This window comes from Athene cunicularia (assembly GCF_003259725.1).
Source record: "Athene cunicularia isolate RWA chromosome 3 unlocalized genomic scaffold, athCun1 chr3_part1, whole genome shotgun sequence".
Lineage (NCBI taxonomy): Eukaryota > Metazoa > Chordata > Aves > Strigiformes > Strigidae > Athene > Athene cunicularia.
The window spans coordinates 15,886,820-15,904,835 of NW_020799097.1; the positions used below are offsets into that span (position 1 = coordinate 15,886,820).

An 18,016-nucleotide genomic window follows, 5' to 3' on the forward strand; every position below is an offset into this window, starting at 1 on the left:
AATGAGTTAGTATTTGATTCTGTTTATCATCAGAGAACCAAAGTAATTTATAGAACTTTTGGAATGGAACCATAAAATTCCCATGCGTGTGATTGTCACAGCTGAAAGAAACTCATACCAAACTGTAAAAGAGCAGCTCTCATCACATTCGCCACTTGAGCAGATAACTCACTGGTAAAACTTGCAGTTTCTACTTCTCTCATTAAACTAAATTACTTAAGCCATTAAAGCATAATATTATGGAAAGAGATGTTATTGTTATAACTAGGAGCTTTCTAGATTGAATTTGCTCAACATACAAGGAGAAATAATTGCTTTTAAAGTACTAAAGCTGATGCATTACAAGAAAAAAAATTACAGAAGTTCTGCTTAAATTTTCTTCAAGCTCTGTTGCTTTACTAGTACCTAGAAATATTTGGAACCAGTCAAGGAGCTTTTCAGCAAAAGTTATAAGAATGAATAAGAATTCTGTCTTCACCACACTTAGAAATGTAAAGCATGTAGGTGTTTGCATGTGTAAGAGTAATTTACTCATTAATTGCTTTCTTCTCTTTAGAAACTTCCAAAAGTCAATAAAGAGCTTGCACTCAAACTGATTGAAGAAGAAGAGGAGCAACAGGTTACCAAAAAAAGGAAACAGAAGGTGAGCTTTTGTTTTGGAGGCTTCTCTAACTGGGAGCACAGAAATAGTAATGCTTACAGTATTGATTTTTTGTTCTTGGGGTTTTGTTATCTGGCCAAACAGATTCAAAATTCCATTGTTTGTGTTTCTCATAAATAACTTATTCTAGTAAGTGGCTTTAAGGTGGACTTCACTGTAGCTGCAGCACCAAAAAGGCCATGTAGTAACTTAAAGCTTAGAATGAGGAAATACTTATTATAAAGGTGATAGGGGCTTCATAGGTCTCTGGAAGCTAGCTAAATGCAGAATCTATACCAAAGTTATGCAAAAAAGACATGTTGTTTGCATTTGTTAGTGTTTTGGTGGTGACCGTGACAAGATAGATGTTAACTATAAAATTGAAAATACGGTTCTCTATCTTTGTGTACACAGTTAACTAAATTATATAAAACAGCCAAAATGATTTGCTCTTATGCAACAGGAATTCTTCCTGATGTTGACAGTAGTCCATTTTTATCCTAAGTGAAGTCCAAAGGAAAAAACTAGTTCATGTTTAGTATCTAGTGGGAGGGGGATGCTTTCTATAGGCAGCACTTCATAGGTGCTCATTCTCACAGGAATATAATGTACATGAAAGGCAGGCATTAGTTTCATGTGACATCTAACGAAATCCTGTGTGTTACAGATAGTAGGAAACATGAACTATTGAAAGAGAAGGTGGTGGTAAAATTTTAATGCAGACCGTCTAAGCCAGTGTTATGATGCAAGTATGAGTTCAATAAATGGGGGCTGATTTGTCTAAAAGTACATATAGATTGTGCTATTAAGTGAACTAAAAAGAGTATACATAAAAATGCATGTTCTGGTTAATTTCCTGAAATGGCATGACAGTCTTATGAAGAGCAATTTTTTTAGATTTTGGATTTAATTTTTGGCAACAGTTTCTGTGTTTAAAATTGACACTTGGTTGTTTTCTGTATCTTTTTTTTTTCCCCCACTACTTAGGTAACAATCAAAATTTAATGCTGGGGTGGGATGAATGTGCTGGTATAAGTTTGGCAATGTTGAAACATCAGCTTTTTATAATAAAAGCTATGTATTCAATGATTTTTAAATGATAAAAGCAGGTATTCACATAAGCTTAAATTGTAGCTTGAACTGTTTCTAATTCAATGGTAGCATAATTTACTCTGAGTTTCATTCACATCAAAGTAAAACTGCTTTTTCCATTCTGTATGCTAGGGCAGTGAAGAAAAAGTGTTATAAGATGTATAGAAACACTTACTCTTATGTATTTACAGTAAAACAGTAGTAACATTGCATAAAGACGTTTACCCTGATAATTTGTTGTACATGTTGTAGAATCATCCCCGTCAGGCAGGGTATTTGCCTTGGAGGTACTGCTGATTAGTCAATAGATACCAACACGTCTCCAGACTAGCTGGCTGAATTTATGAGAAACACTATTATTAATATTTTTGAATTAATGTCTTCAAGGTGTCTATAGTGTGCATTAAAAAAAACCCTGTCTTGCTTATAGGTAGCTTAGAATGATACTTATTTGATTCTTTTGGAAGTAATAACATATAATAGTCATAAATCTTGATTTTATATGACCTGGAAGGTTAAAGCAACTGGCATTTCACGCACTGGTTTTGAGTTTTATTTAATTAAAAAGGTAGTACTTAGTTTACCAATGTCTGTTTCAGAACTTTATAACTCACTCATGTTTTGCTTTTTTTCCAGAATCTGTCTAGCCTTCTCAAAGATGATCGTTTTAAGGTCATGTTTGAGAATCCAGACTTCCAGGTGGATGAGCAGAGTGAAGAATTTAGGCTACTTAACCCACTTGTTTCTAAAATAAGTGAGAAAAGAAAGAGGAAACTAAAGATCTTAGAGGAGCTGGAAGCACAAGAACAGGTAAAATATTTTCCATTTGGATTAGGAAAAATCCTTTTTTTTTCCTTTGTTTCAAGCATTCAGATTTTTCATCCTAGAAAGAAGGAGAGGGAAGCAATGCAAGAATGTCTTATCAGCTACAGTAATTAAGTGTGATTTATAGTGTTATCCTAGTTTTTAGATGCAAACAATATTGTGTCAACATGAATATAGGTTTGAAAACATGTGTAGGTGGAAAAAATTTTATAATACATTTGCTGTTATGGCTTTTGTTCAAATTTTAGTTGTCTTCAAATATACCTATGTAAAAGTTGTCACGTACTCTAATTGCAGGAATGGTTTGAAAAGAAAATTAGTTGATGATTTCTTATTTTATACTATTTTTGTCTGCAGGAAGAGGAAGAAGAACCAGAAGGAAAAGCAAGTGATGCAGAAAGTTCTGAGAGTTCAGATGATGAAAAAGGCTGGGTCGAAGAGGTCAGGAAACAGCGCAAGCTTCTACGCCAAGAGGAAAAAGTAAAACGGCAGGAAAGGTTCAAGGAGGATCAGCAAACATTACTGAAACCTCAGTTTTTTGAGATTAAAGAAGGAGAGGAATTCAGAAGCTTCAAAGACTCTGCCAAAAAACAAAAATTAATGAAGTAAGACTCATGTTCCTATTTTAATAGCTGGGGGTAGATGATTCTCAAGGACTACAATGCAGGCCAGTGGCATTTTGGAAGCACTTACTAGTAAAGCCACATCTGGCAATTCAGGGATATAACTTAAAGCGACATAGTTGTTGAAAGCTTTGTTTTGTAGTTAAACAAATAAGATGTTTAAAGTATGGCGGAGAGACAACACAAATGAGATGAGTAAGAGATTAATATTCTGAGCCGGATTTGGGGATCCATTACCCAGTGTTGGTAAACTGCTGCTCTCTCAAGTAACAACACTGATGTCTGTGAGACTGGTTATATTTTCCACAGTGTCAGTATGGGGTTGACAGGCTGGATGTTTTTCATCTGACCCTCGAAAAAGGGATGTAGAATACTAGTCACTATTTTGCGGTTAGGATCAAGGTGGTAAAACAAAAATTGTTTTGTCTCGGTAGTTTTATGGCATCCAGAACCTTTCAGAAAAACTATGCTGTCCCTGTATTTTCAGGTCTCATTATTTCTGGTTTTGCAATACAAAAAATAAGACTTATATCAATGATTAACTGAAGTAATTGGGTACTGTATAAAGAGCATGTCAGACTAAAGTATTTGGCTTTGAGAGGGTTAATGCCTGCCTATCTCATTGATTTTTTTTTTCAGAGGTGAGCCCTTCAGAAGATGAGATTTAATAGCCTTTTATTATTTGGAGCGCAGACATTGTTACTAAAATCTTGAAAGACAGTAGCACACTGCAGTGCAGAATTTTGACTAATGTTGGGTTTGTTCATCCTTGAGGAAAGAAGGCTTAGGGGAGACCTTATCACCATGTTCCAGTATTTAAAGGGTGGCTACAAAGAAAATGGAGACTTATTTTTTACGAGGAGTTACATGGAAAAGACGAGGGGCAGTGGATATAAGTTACTCCTGGGGAGATTCCAATTGAATGCAAAAATAAATTTTTTCACAATGAGGACAATAAACCATTGGAATAATCTCCCCAGGGAAGTGGTGGATTTCCCAATATTGGACACTTAAGATTCAGCTGGACAAGGTGCTGGGCCATCTTGTCTAGACCATGCTTTTGCCCAGAAAGGTTGTAGCAGATGATCCTTGAGGTCTCTTCCAACCTGGTATTCTATGATTCTGTGATTTATATTGAATATACCCATTTATACTGGACTCTTAACTTTCTTTGATTTCTTCATCAACTTTCTTCTGATTTTCTTTCTTTCTGTGTTTCTCTCTTTCTCTCTCTCTCTGTCTTTCTGTGTGTCTTGTCTTTCTGACTGTCTATCTTCCAGAAGATGAATCAACTTTTTACTGTTGTCCGTTTTTCTTCTTTGTCAGGAGAAAATTCACCTCTGGAGACACTGACAGAGTATTGTAGGTTAAGGATATTTGTACACTGTACTTGAACTTATAGTCATGTTAGCAAGTGACTTGAAAGGAGCCTGAGACAGTGGTCAAATGCCACTGTATCTCATTGCCACTGAAATACTTCCCTAAAAGGCAGTGTGGCTGCAGCCTACTTCTTTTACACAAATTCAGCTCCTGACCTCTAAAGGAAATTCTCAAGGACACTCAATTTGAAGTATTAAGGTTTCATTTTGTCCAAAATATGGAAGGCTTAAATGTGAACAAGGATACTGAAAGTTAAGTAAATAAGTCAAGACAGGTGTAAGGAAGAGAAATATTTAGAATAAATTAGTACAGTGTGACACAAGACAAAATAAATTCTTTCATCTGCTATACAGAGAGAGAAAAATCATTGCTTCAGCTCAGGAAAAATGAAAACAAATACCACAGATCTGTCTAGTGGATGGAAGAATATCAGCAATGACATAAACCATGAAAAGACTTTCAAAAACTGCTTTTAGGGGAGAGAGAATCAGTTTTAAGATTTGCTGCTAGTTCTCTGCAGAGAATATTTTGCAAGGTGTGGTGCATAATGAGGGTGGATTAAGTTAGATACCCTCTGTGTGGTAAATGCATAGATGAGATGTAAAATGTTAAAAAAAGGAGAGAAAGTTGAGGATAGACTAGGATGACAAACAAAATGAATGACAGCATTACATCCTTCATGTTTTTCTGAGTTGGTGTCCTTGAATTGTCTGTGATATTTTTTTTTTTTTTTTTAATTTTTGTCTAAGCAATTAGCTCTATACTGACTGATCCCATTTGTGCTTATCCAAGCATTGTTCTGCGTACGGGGTTTGATATTCCTCAAATTCTTAGAGGAAATTTTAATATTAACAGCTGGTATCAGTTTCTTATATAGCTGATACAATTCTGTAGTCATAAAGACTTAGTCCATGTTGTGAGTTAACTTGTCTGGTTAATAAGCATTTTTACATATTAGAATTTTATTAAGAAAATACCTAAATATGTTTTCTGCTGGCCTTATTCAGTGATAAGTAGTCAGCATAAAAATAATTAATTCAAGTAATGTACTGAAAATTGGAAAGACTGTAGTGGCATGTACAATCTGGTGAGGCTGGCATGTTTGTCTTTGAGATTTATCCAAGTAATGGAATGATGGTCTGTGACCAATATAATTAAGTACCTTAATACCTTCACTATGCATTTAATGGTTAGATGTTCTTTTTTTCTCTAATCGTATAATGTTCTACCTGAGGAAACAGTTTATGACTTATATAAAACTGGGTGTTTCTTTTGACATGTTCCTGACTCAGCATGGCTCCAAGCCCAACTTCTAAAGCAGTGGTGCGTACTATAAATTTCTTCATAGACCAACAGTCTACACCTTTCTTTGTGCAGGAAAGCTGCAAATTTTACTCATGGTTGTAAAAAACACCTTGTCTCAAATCAGTCTACATTTCATTTTCCCCTTCTACACTCTTTTGCTTACACATGAAGACCTGCTGAACATATCAGCAAAGATGTAAAACTTTGCTTTGTTTACTTACTGCTTAAGTTCCTTACATAGTAACTTTAAAGGAATCCTTAAAACGGAAGGGGTTTTATGAGTGTGCTAAGATCTCTTTTGGTTTTCTTGATGTCCCTTTAAAAGGTTTCTTACTGAAGTTAGAGCATGTCAAAATTAAAAGCTACAGTAGTTGTACTTCATAAAGTATGAAGGTAAATGTATCTTCAGAAGTGGCCAAGAAAGTCAACAAAAGCCAACAAAAGCGTAGCTGACATTCCTAGGTATTGCTAAACTAAAGCAGAAGTCCTGAAAACTGTTCTCTTTATAACAAGGAAAAAATAATTGCCTGGGCAATTTTTTTTGTTTGTTGGTTGGGTTTTTCTACTATAGGGCAAGGGAAGTTGCTTCTAGTAACACTAGTGTTAGTGTATACCTTGAATCAATTTGTTGAGGATGATTTTAAAAACAACCCAGCTGTTGAAAGTGTTTGTTTATCAGTGTGTGCTGAGGTCTGTACATTGTCAGATAAATATAGCCCTACCTGCAATTATTCAGTAAAATTGCAACCCCACAGCATTTTGCTAATATCTCCTCATTTTAATTTTTCTCCTGACTGAAGCAGTATCTAGGCAGTCATGCTAAATAATTGCTGGGTAGTAGCCATATTTCTCCAGTTCACTTTCAAAGGGGAGAAAAATGGGACTTCACTTGAATGTAGAAATCCCACCACAATGTCGGTGACTGATCTTCTGCCATAGTTAGCTCTAAGGCTTAGCTTGTCTTCCCGATTCACACAGATGGAACAAGTTTTTACATGTACTCAATGAAAAATATACTACAGAAAAAAAATACAATCAAAGTACCTAGTCATGAGAAATAAAGTAATTCTTGACATTAATTTTTCATTGTTAATCTGAAGTCTTTGTTACATAAAATGGCTCATTAACCAAAATTCATCGGACTTCAGAGACTTCATGCATAGGCCACAATCCATGAGCCCCATAGGAATGCCATTGACTTTGGTGGCTGCTAATCATCTGTATTTTTATGATTTTCCAATTTAAAACTTGTACAAAAAAAAGTCTCTTAGCCCTCTTCAGAGAGCCCTAATACGGCACTCATTATTAGCAGCATCTCAAATTGCAGAAATTTGAGTTTACAGTTAGGCGAATGTTTTCTAAGCTCATTGCAGAGTGAGTTTGATCATACAAGCCATGTCATATTCTCAGATGGTACTACTTCCATGTAGGGCCCTTGTAGGGCCAAGGACTAGCTGTGTTAGGACTCACAGGTGCCTTTAGAGACTCTGCTTGAAGTCAGCACCATCCCTGCCTGCCCACCTCACCCCTCTGCTGGAGGCTATGGGGGGACAAGGTGCATTTCCATTCCTCAGTTGTTCCGATTTAGAGTCAAGCTTACTGAGGTCAGCAAGGGTCATATTAAATGTCAGCTCAACCTGGAGCAACTGGGGCATGTCCCTGTGTCTTGATTTTGTAGGGGCATTAACTTCCCCAGTGAGGGAAAGCTAAAAGCAGTATCAGTTTCAACTGCAACAGCTACTTCCTCCATAGAAATGCTAGAGTTCAGTGCCCAAGGGAGAGGCTCTACAGCAGCTTGCTTACAGAAACTAATTGATGAGCATCATGCGATTGAAGGCATGGCTCATGTGGAGCTCACGGTCAGAGTCTGTCTTATTTATCACATTCGCTTGATTAGAAAACTATTTGCATTAAACTGTTACAGGCGCAGTGTCTGAACAGTCATTTGTATTTGGACTAAGTAGCTTGTCTCTATCAGCAAAGTGATTCATTTGTTGATGAATTCATTCTGATATATCGCCAAGATTATTTCCTTCTTTCAAAAGTGGTTCTAATTCAGAAATGGTAAGATTTCAAGGAAACTGTATATATCTAGCCTCACTGTTATTTTATTTGTGTATGTATCTATTACTGCAGCTGAATATTCCTGACTTTTTCTGACATTTTGTAGAAAACTATAGCAATAGAAGGGTGTGGTTAGAGTCCTGTTGCTTTTTTAGCAGAGAAAACAATGAACTTTACATAAATTTCAAAAGTGTCTCTACTGAGAGCAGTATCTGGAGGGAATGATTTGAACTTGTCTCTTCTGTTTACTGAATGTTTATTTTTTTATAGTTATGGCATTTCAAGGTTTCAGAGAAATGGAGATTAGATTTGACTGCATTATCAGCCTTTATTATAGTAAAAAGATGGCAAGAATAGGGACTAATGTTAATTATTCTCTGCAGGAAAACTCTTGGAGATCGTTTAAAGCTTGAAGAAAAACTTGGCACACTCAATGTGTCTGATACCACAGTAGGCAGCAAACAGGCAACATTCAAATTAAAGAAGGTGAGCTATATATATATATAATTTTTTAAGATAATACACAAGTAACTTTAGTTTTTGCATGAAAGAACAGGAACTTTAAAACCATCAAACAAATGTCCCTCTTCATTTCTTTATAAGCTGCCAACTCTTCTGCTTCTTGCCAAGAGAATGAAAGCCTCCGGTAGTACACTGTGTGTTTATACCCTTATAACTCAGGCAGCACTCATAAAATCTTATGTTCCGGTGGAAAATACTGGCTTCCATCTTTTAATAGTTTATTTGCAGACATACCATCAGAAGCTTGTGACCTTACCTGACTTCTGTGCCAGGACTGATTAGATCTCAGTGTGCAGGTCCGAATGCAATCAGGATGCTGTAGGTGACAGACTTTCTCTTGGTTGATAGTGTTGCTATGTCTCAGCATGACAGAAGCAGAGCTCATAACCACTTTTTGTCATTGGACTTGTGTAACACAGATCACAAGAATGAGCTCTGGTCCTGTTCATCTTGCTAAATTCCATTTGAAGTGTGTAGTTGACTGCTGCCTATAGTGTGGGCAGAGTTAAATGCACACTTGTGTCTACTACTGCTGTAGAAACTTAGGGATTTTTTGCTAGAAAATTACTTTACAGCTGAGAAAAGGACACATTATAAAAGCTGAAGACCCCTATTAATTGATGCTTGAGCTGACAAAATGTACTTCTGGTAAAAATGGTTTTCCTCAGGTAAGACTCTTTGCTATCATACATTTCTCCTTACCAGTGGTCAAATACTATTCTCACCAGTAAAGCTGCTGTCACAAGAATGGCTAAGTAGTTATTTGATTGTCACATTGGGTATGCCTGAAAAAGATTTTTTAAATAACTAGATTTATTAGACTGTTTCTACCTTACTTGTTTTACCAGATTATTGTCTGTTTGCAGATGTAATTTTTCATCTGTTTTTGATTCCTGTATCGCTGTAATTTAAAATGTGTTGACTGTGGAATAAGTCACAGATTCCTCTGCAGTGCTGTGTAGGATAACCATTCTGGGGATTTTACAACTGTTGTAACTGATACGTTAGTGTCTTGCAGCTAATTAAATGGGATTTGCAGGGATTCAAAAGCACAGTCTTTTTTATAGTAGCTTTACATTAGAAAGTGCAGAGCCACAAGGTTTCTTGCAGTGGGTAGTGAACAATTAACTGTCACCTTTTGCTAACAGTTTTCTGAAGATTTGGGAGTAAGGTGGAAGAAGATGGATACAGCAGTGCATCAGAATGCCATTTTTACTTCATTCCATCAGATATGCTGTAGCTTTGAGGTTTTTTAGTTACATTGCTGCTAACATATATGGATTTTTTTTTCTCTGACTTAAACTGATGTTGCTTTATTGAAATATGTATGTTACGCTCATTTGCATTAGAAAGATTTTTTTAAACTCTAATTAAAAGAAAAATCATGAATCTAGAGTGGAGATCTTTTCTCCTATCAACAGAATAGCAAAATAAGTCTTCTCTCAAATAAACAGACCCTGTGTATATATATTCTGAAGTTCCTGGAAATGTAGCAGGGAGAGCTAGGAAGAAGTCATGCTGTGCAGTATGCTGTGTCTTGACACTCCTTTTCAGAGGATGCAGAGATGAAGTTGGCAAGCCAAAAGGGGTTTTAGTGTTAACACTGATTGTCAGCTGCTGCTTTGCAATGCCCTTTCCTTAAAGTGCAGGTATATTTAAGAGTAGATAGAAAGATTAGTGGGAGAGAGAATTGTGCTCCCATAGGATTGGCATCACTCTATCTTGTAAGTCAGTGAAATTGAGACTGAACTTGGCTGCTGCATTTGTGGAATGTTAGCAGCCTCCCAAATGCCCAGCAACCACTGACAGATCCAGCAATGAAATTGTCATTGATATTTCAAAGTTTAGTTTTCAGGGGATTTTAGTATGGTTCCTACAGTGTGGCATTCTGTTTTTCAATTTCAGCATGCTTTATGATAGCAAATAGATAAAACAGCAGGGTTTCTAAAATACCTAAGTACTTTACACTACTAGGGAGGTATAGAGGACTTTAAAAAAACCAAACAAACAACAAAACAAAAAAACAACAAAAATAACCAACCAAAACCCAAACCACAAAGCTTCAAATGTAAATCAAGATCATTCAGTTTCAGTACACTAGTGATAAGCAGTCAATATTGTATTAACTTATGATTTCTCAAGACCATTTCAGATGAAGTCTGGAGACAGAGTGTGACTACTATTTTCACATAGTGGGTTTCTTGTTTTTCTACTTGTAGTGGAAACATAAGTCAATAAATTTCAACATCTAAATGCCACTAGCTTTTATTACCATGATACTTATGGTATCATGACTTATTGCTACATTTGGTTAATTGGTTCATGTCTCACCTTGGCCAAAACATTGTCTATGCATGCAAGTCTCTAGCTCAAGTTTAAGTGATACTTTAATGGGAGATGCAGGAAGAGGTGAGCATTCTGAATGCTGCTGATTACAGAATTAGATGTAGTGGGGTTACAGCTGTGTATCCAGTAATTCTGTCACACTGTTAATACACTTACCCTGTGCTGCCATTGAAAGTGCTCTGATTGCTGTAGTGTTTTTATAGCATGGACAGTTGCCTGAGTTTGGCTAGTATAAGTCTGCTGGTTCCAGTTTATGCTTAGTTTGAAGACAAGCTTTAGTCTTCCAAAGAAAATAGTAATTTATGGCTGTAAGGGCCATTTCATCTATGTGGTATGTAAATGAAACCCTTTCAGCATGTTTTTGAAGAGGAAAAACATTCATAGAGCATGTGCCACAGGAGCAGAGATACTAAATTCATTTCATGTTGAAAGTTTTTCTAGAATTGGATGCAACATATCAAACACTTTCAAGAACTTCTAAGAACAGTTTTTAGAAAGCCTGTATGTTTCAGCAAATTTAGGTAATTGTTCTGTCCTGTTAAAATCCATTTATGCAAATATTAAACATGGTAATATTAGTTAATCAAAGTAGATACAAAATAGCCTCAAATTGCTCTACCTTGTTAAAGGTGTTAAAACAAATTCTGGAGTGTAATTTTATAGTCTGTTGTTAGACATTGGTTTTCATCTGAAATACATTATTTTATTCACTGTCTTTTGATATCTTTGTCTTAAATGTTTGCTCTGAAATATGTGAATGATAATGCCTAGGAAAACCTGGAATCAACAGGTATGCTTTAAGACAAGATAGCATGACACCATTTACAGTAACATTTCCAGATTTCCCTAATGGAATTCTGATTTTATGTGTAGATATTTGGTGATACGTAAGTTTACAACAACCTGAATCTATTTTTGTTTTAATATTGCAGTCAGAGCGGCAAAAGAAACAGCAAGAAGCTGAGAAACAACATCGTCAAGAGAGGAAAACCCTTAGGCGTTCTGCTAGTCATCTCAAGAGCAAACGTGGAAGAGGACGACTGTTTCATTGATATATTTGACGTTATTTTTTTAAGAGACTTCTTTTATCTGATTTTTTCATTTGAAAAAGGGACTTTTTCAAATCAGGACACAGTATCAGTGTATTTATCTCTTGATTCATTGATGAACACAAAAAGAAGAACTTGCTAGACTCTGTGTTAATTATTCATGTTTATGAAAGTAAAAGTATTGACCAAAGGACACTGAGTATGGTGTGTTATAAATTCCAGTGTGAACTGTATTTGTGCAGAAATCACCAGCAACCTGTTATTGTGTAACCCTGCATGTTTTCTATGTGAGAACTTACATACAAGGCTGGCTGTCTTCTTTAACTTGAGATGTGGGGTTTTGCTTTCTGAAGTCTTTATTTATGACTGCATATAAGATCAAGGGTAAATTATTTTGTCTAAAAACTTACCTTTACAAGGTGTCATGGTTTGAACTTGGCTGGTAGCCAATCACCATGCAGCCAGTCACTTATTTTTTTCCCCACCCTTCCTGGTGAAATAGGGGAGGAACAAAAAAGGGAGAATTTGTTGGTTGAATTAAAAAGAAAAAAAAACACAAAACACTACAACAGTTTAGTAATAGTAACGAAACAAGAGTAACAATAGTAAGTCCAAACAAGTAATACACAATGCAGTTGCTCACCACCTGGCAACCAGCACGCAGCCCCCCCCCAGCAGCGATCCCGGCCACACCAAAGATCCTGCTGCACTGACCAGAAAATGGAACTAAGAAAGCACACGCCTCTTTTATATACTGAGCATAACATCACATGATACAGAATACTCCAATGACCAATCCGGGCCATCCCTCCAGCTGTGCTGCCTCTCAGCCCAAGGAAAGTGAACTCTATCCTGGCCAAAACCAGGACACAAGGGTACAAAAGATTTTTCTGTTATGCTTCTTGAAGGATGACACACAATTATGTTTATCAAAAACTGCCTTTGCTTTATATACTTGGGTTGCCTTAGTAGCCAGGAGGAGGTACAAATGATCATCATGAGGGCAATTGAGAAAGACTGCTTTAGATTCCTCTAAGTCACTCTAATGAAACATCTCTTGCCACACCGATGTACAAAGGGGAATCTTGGAAGGGTAGACTAAAGTTAAATTTTGTGATTATTGCCCTTACTCAGAATTCCTAGCACCATATTTAATATGTTTTGGTAAGCCAGCCATAGTCCAACATAGATCAAGTGGTATATGTTCACATATAAAGCACAGTGAGGCCATGCCAGTAGCCTCCTATTCTTCAAAAAGTCATTTGAGTTAAATAACTTTAGAAACTAGAACTAACATTAAGGAAATGATTGATTCTTTTCTATGTCTTCTTTTATTCCCAGAAGAATGCTTGTTGCTAACCAGGATACAGCATCTCTTCTTGATTTTTATCTTACAAACCTATCATTTACATAAGTAGTTCACTACTTAAGCAAAGAAATTAATTTTTACCTTTGATCCTAAAGGAGCTTTGTTTATTGCTTTTTAAAAGGCTTTATAAATTGTCTTTTTGCTAAATCCAAGAAACTGAACTTTGGATCCAACAACAATCAGTGAATCTCCCCATCACTGTCAGTCTTTAAGAGACTTGGAGGTTAAGTGTTTGCTTTATAAACCAGAGAAGTTACTCATCTGGTCAGGTCTCCTGGACAGTATTTTCTGTAGAATTTTTGCAGTTATTTCAGTAAAAACCTTGGTTTCTCACAGCCTGATGCTTTTTTCTTTGGGTTTTTTTTTTTAGATGGTAGAATAATCAGTCACATGGTTAAGTTTATTTTCTTGTCCCTGGTTTAATTTTACCTGCTTTAATTCCTTGCTTCTGTTTTTAATTATATTGTTTTCTGTAAAAATGCCATTTGCACCTGATACTTTCATCTTGAAAATATATGTTTTAGTCATCACTGCTGTCCTTGAATTCAGCTGAAGGATGAGTCTCTCAATACCTGTTTTTTACCTCTAGCTGTCAAATTTCTTCATTGTCTGTAAGCTTCTCATACTTTAATACAGAGCTATCCAGTATTTAAATGTCAGTCTCACCCATGCGTTTTATCAAGAAGTATCATTATTACTTCTCTTTAGCCACTGAGAGAATGTTATGCAGTTGTGGTTGCTGCAGGGTATGTCCCTCTTTTTGGAGTCTTGTCTTTTGATAACATTCAAGCCTTTGAAATCCAAGTGCAATGACAAGTTAAAGTTTGTACTAGTGCAACATCTTTCCCCTGGAGCATTGTGTTATCTCTTAGAATTTATCTCCATGCGATTCAGGTGTGTTTGTTTCATCTATATAGCTATACTGAATGTGGAAAGATTAATGGTGGAAACTTGCCACCATTTTGATTGATACAGGGAGAATTGGGGATTACTTGGACAGAACTGGCACTGTAAGAATAGGAATTCAGAGGAGTTTGCTCCTTTTCATGGTAGGCCTAAATCCCATTATGTCTGATCAAGAGCTAGAGGTGCATTTATGGTTTAAGGCATATTTATTTCAGCAGTGATTTTGTTGGCTGTCAAGAGAGGTAAAAAAGAATAAACTGATTCATCTGCGGGATAGTACTGAACTGGGTTTGAAATGGTTAACTTTCAGCTTAAAAAGTATTCTGTTTTGAGATTCTCATGACTCACACTGGTTTAGGTCAGTGTATACTTTATTTTTCATGCACTTAAAGTGTACCTCATTGTGATAATACTGATCATGTGTTTAGGTTGGATACTGTATGATTAGAAGAATACACTTCATACTGCTAGAGAGAAGGCACATGCAAATTGTTCTTAGTGCACCATTTATTTCACATAAAGGATATTTGGGATATACTTTAAACAGTGCTTAAATAGGCTAAGCATAACCAGTGAGATGCCTGCAAAGATAGGACCATGACTGTGATTAGGGCTAGTTGGAGGTAAAACTGTAAGCAACAGATACCACCATTCTGGAGGATAATCATAGAAAATTTGGAGGTCACAGATAACATTTGTGAATGAGAACATGAGAGTAGGCTCAAGATTCTGAATATTTGTGAATGGCATATGTAACAACCCACTGTAATGTGCCCCTCCAAGGAGGGAGACTGTACTGTGTTGTAAATCCGTCTGCGTGCTGTGCCCAGGACACCTGCCTCGTGGACAGTTCTCCATTCAACGGTTTCTTCACTTGTGCACTGGATTGCTCAGGGCTTGCATGAGATCATGGTGGAATAGGACATTTGTATAAGGTGAAGAAGAGGCAAAGCTCTGTGCATCTCCATTTTAGCTATGAATGAATTCATTCTCTACTAGATAACCAGCAGCTGATGTAGATTTTGAAAGACCAGAGCGAATTAACCAAAACCAGATCTGTAGTGCCAAAGGTGTTTTCCTGATGCAACCATATTCCTGAAGGAAGGACACATACAGGCAGAGGGATATCCAGCATGTCTCTAAAGCAGGAAGATACTATATAATTTAAAAATCCATAAATTAATTGAACTTATATTTAGTCTCGGGCTACTTTTTTCCATGAGCTAGCAGCAGTTACAATCAGTGATACCCAGAAAAGTGGATTTCGTACCCTTGATGTGACTTAAATCATAGAACCATTCAGGTTGAAAAAGACCCTTGGGATCATTGAGTCCAACCATCAGCCCTACTCCACAGAGTTCTCCCCTACACCATATCCCCCAACATCTCATCCAAACGAACCTTAAACACATCCAGGGATGATGACTCCACCACCTCCCTAGGCAGCGCATTCCACTGACCACTCTTTCTGTGAAAAAGTTATTCCTGTCCAGTCTGAACCTCCCCTGGTGGAGTTTAAAGCCATTCCCTTGTGTTCTATCACTAATCACCTGTGAGAAGAGACCAGCACCAACCTCTCTACAATGAACTTTCAGGGACCTGTAGAGAGTGATGAGGTCTCCCCTCAGCCTTCTCTTCCTCAAACTAAACAGTCCCAGCTCCTTCAATCGCTCCTCACAGAATTTGTTCAGGCCCTTCACCAGCTTCGTTGCCCTCCTCTGCACTCGCTCCAGCACCTCGATATCTCTCTCGTATTGAGGTGCCCAGAACTGGACACAACACTCCAGGTGTGGCCTCACCAGTGCCCAGTACAGGGGGACTATCACCTCCCTACTTCTGCTGGTCACACTATTGCTGATACAAGCCAGGATGCCGTTGGCTTTCTTGGCCACCTGGGCACACTGCTGGCTCATGTTCAGCTGCTTGTCAATTAGAACCCCCAGATCCTTCTCTCCCAGACAGCTCTCCAGCCACTCCTCCCCAAGCCTGTAGCCATGCAGGGGGTGGTTGTGGCCCAAGTGCAGGACCTGGCACTTGGCCTTGTTGAAGCTCATCCCGTTAACGTTGTCCCACCAATCCAATCTATCCAGATCTCTCTTCAGAGCCTCCCTATCCTCATGCAGATCGACACCCCTGCTTAACTTGGTGTCATCTGCGAACTCACTGATGATACTCTATGTCCTTACCAAGATCATCAATAAAGATGTTGAACAGAAATGATCCCAACACCGAGCCCTGAGGAACACCACTTGTGACCGGCTGCCAGCTGGATTTAGCTCCACTGACCACCACTCTCTGGGACCGTCCATCCAGCCAGTACTTGACCCAGCAGACCGTCCGCTCATCCAGGCCATGAGGAGCCAGTTTTTCTATGAGAATCCTATGGGGAACTGTGTCAAATGCTTTTTGAAAATCCACATAGATAATAACCACAGCTTTTCCCTCATCCAGTAGTTGGGTCATCTTGTATTAGAATGAGATCAGGTTTTTCAGGCAGGACCTGCCTTACATGAACCCATGCTGACTGGGCCTGATCCCCTGGTTTTCCATTATATGACTTTTAATGGCACCCGAGATAACCTGCTCCATGGCCTTCCCTGGCACTGAGGTCACACTGATAGGTCTCTAGTTTCTTGGATCCTCCTTTCTCCCTCTCTTGTAGATGGGTGTCACATTTGCCACCCTCCAGTCCAATGGGCCCTCCCCAGTCAGCCATGACTTCAGGTAAATCATGGACAGTGGCTTGGTGAGCACATCTGCCAACTCTTTCAGCACCCTTGGGTGTAACCCATCCGGTCCCACAGACTCGTGTGCATCCCAGTGGTGCAGCAGGTCTCTGACCACCTCCTCTTCAACTGTGCTGACCTCAGTCTGCTGCCCCTCCCCATCTCCCAGCTCATGAGCTGGGTGTCCAGGGAACAGCCAGTTCCACTGCTAAACACTGAGGCAAAGTAGGCGTTGAGCACCTCGGCCTTTTCCTCATCCTTAGTTACCATGTTTCCCTCTGTATCCGGTAAAGGAGGGAGATTTTCCCTAATCCTCCTTTTGCTGTTAATGAATTTATAGAAACATTTTTTGTTATCTTTAACAGCTGTAGCCAGGTTGAGCTCTGGCTGCGCTTTGGCTCTCCTAATGTTCTCCCTGCATAACTTCAGTACATTTTTATTGTCTTCATGAGAGACCTGGCCCCTCTTCCAAAGGCAATAGATTCTCCTTTTGTTCTTGAGATCCAGCCAAAGGTCCCTGTTTAGCCAGGCCGATCTCCTTCCCCACCTGCTTGGTTTTCGGCACACGGGAACAGCCTGCTCCTCTGCCTTCTCTCTTGAAGCATGTCCAGCCTTCCTGGACTCCCATATCCTTCAGGGCAGCCTCCCAAGGGATTTTGTTAATCAGTCCTTTGAACAGGTCAAAGTTAGCCCTGAGGAAGTCAAGGTGACAGTTTTACTAATCCCTCTCTTTTTTTGTCCAAGGATGGAAAACTCAATCATCTCACGATCACTGCACCCTAGACAGCCTCCAACCTTTACCTCCCCCACAAGCCCTTCCCTGTTCACAAGCAGCAGGTCCAGGAGGGCACCTTCCCTGGTCGGCTCACTCACCAGCTGTGTGAGGAAGTTATCCTCCACACATTCCAGGAACCTCCTGCATTGTTCCCTGTGCTGTGCTGTGATCCCAGCAGATACCCAGGAGGTTAAAGTCTCCCACAACAATGGCAAGTGACAGTGAGATTTCTCCCAACTGTTTATAGAAAGCTTTATCCACCTCACTGCTTTGTTGGGGGGTCTATAGCAGACTCCCACAGCAAGATCTGCTTTACTGGCCCTTAACCTAATCCAAAAACTCTCAACCCCTTTATCACTATACTTGATTTCTGAGCTCTCGTAGCATTCTCTGT

General features: G+C 38.4%; 1 protein-coding gene across 1 annotated transcript in view; it reads left to right on the forward strand.

Annotated features, from left to right (window-relative positions):
- The window catches only part of NOL10 (nucleolar protein 10), a 52,286-nt gene extending 39,938 nt beyond the window's left edge, over positions 1-12,348 (forward strand). The window contains exons 17-21 of the mRNA XM_026845886.1: positions 557-643; positions 2,369-2,542; positions 2,915-3,162; positions 8,313-8,415; positions 11,730-12,348. Coding sequence (XP_026701687.1) covers positions 557-643; positions 2,369-2,542; positions 2,915-3,162; positions 8,313-8,415; positions 11,730-11,849 — 732 coding nt within the window. The 3' untranslated portion in view covers positions 11,850-12,348. The remainder of the gene's footprint in view (positions 1-556; positions 644-2,368; positions 2,543-2,914; positions 3,163-8,312; positions 8,416-11,729) is intronic.
- Positions 12,349-18,016: the final 5,668 nt, after the last annotated feature.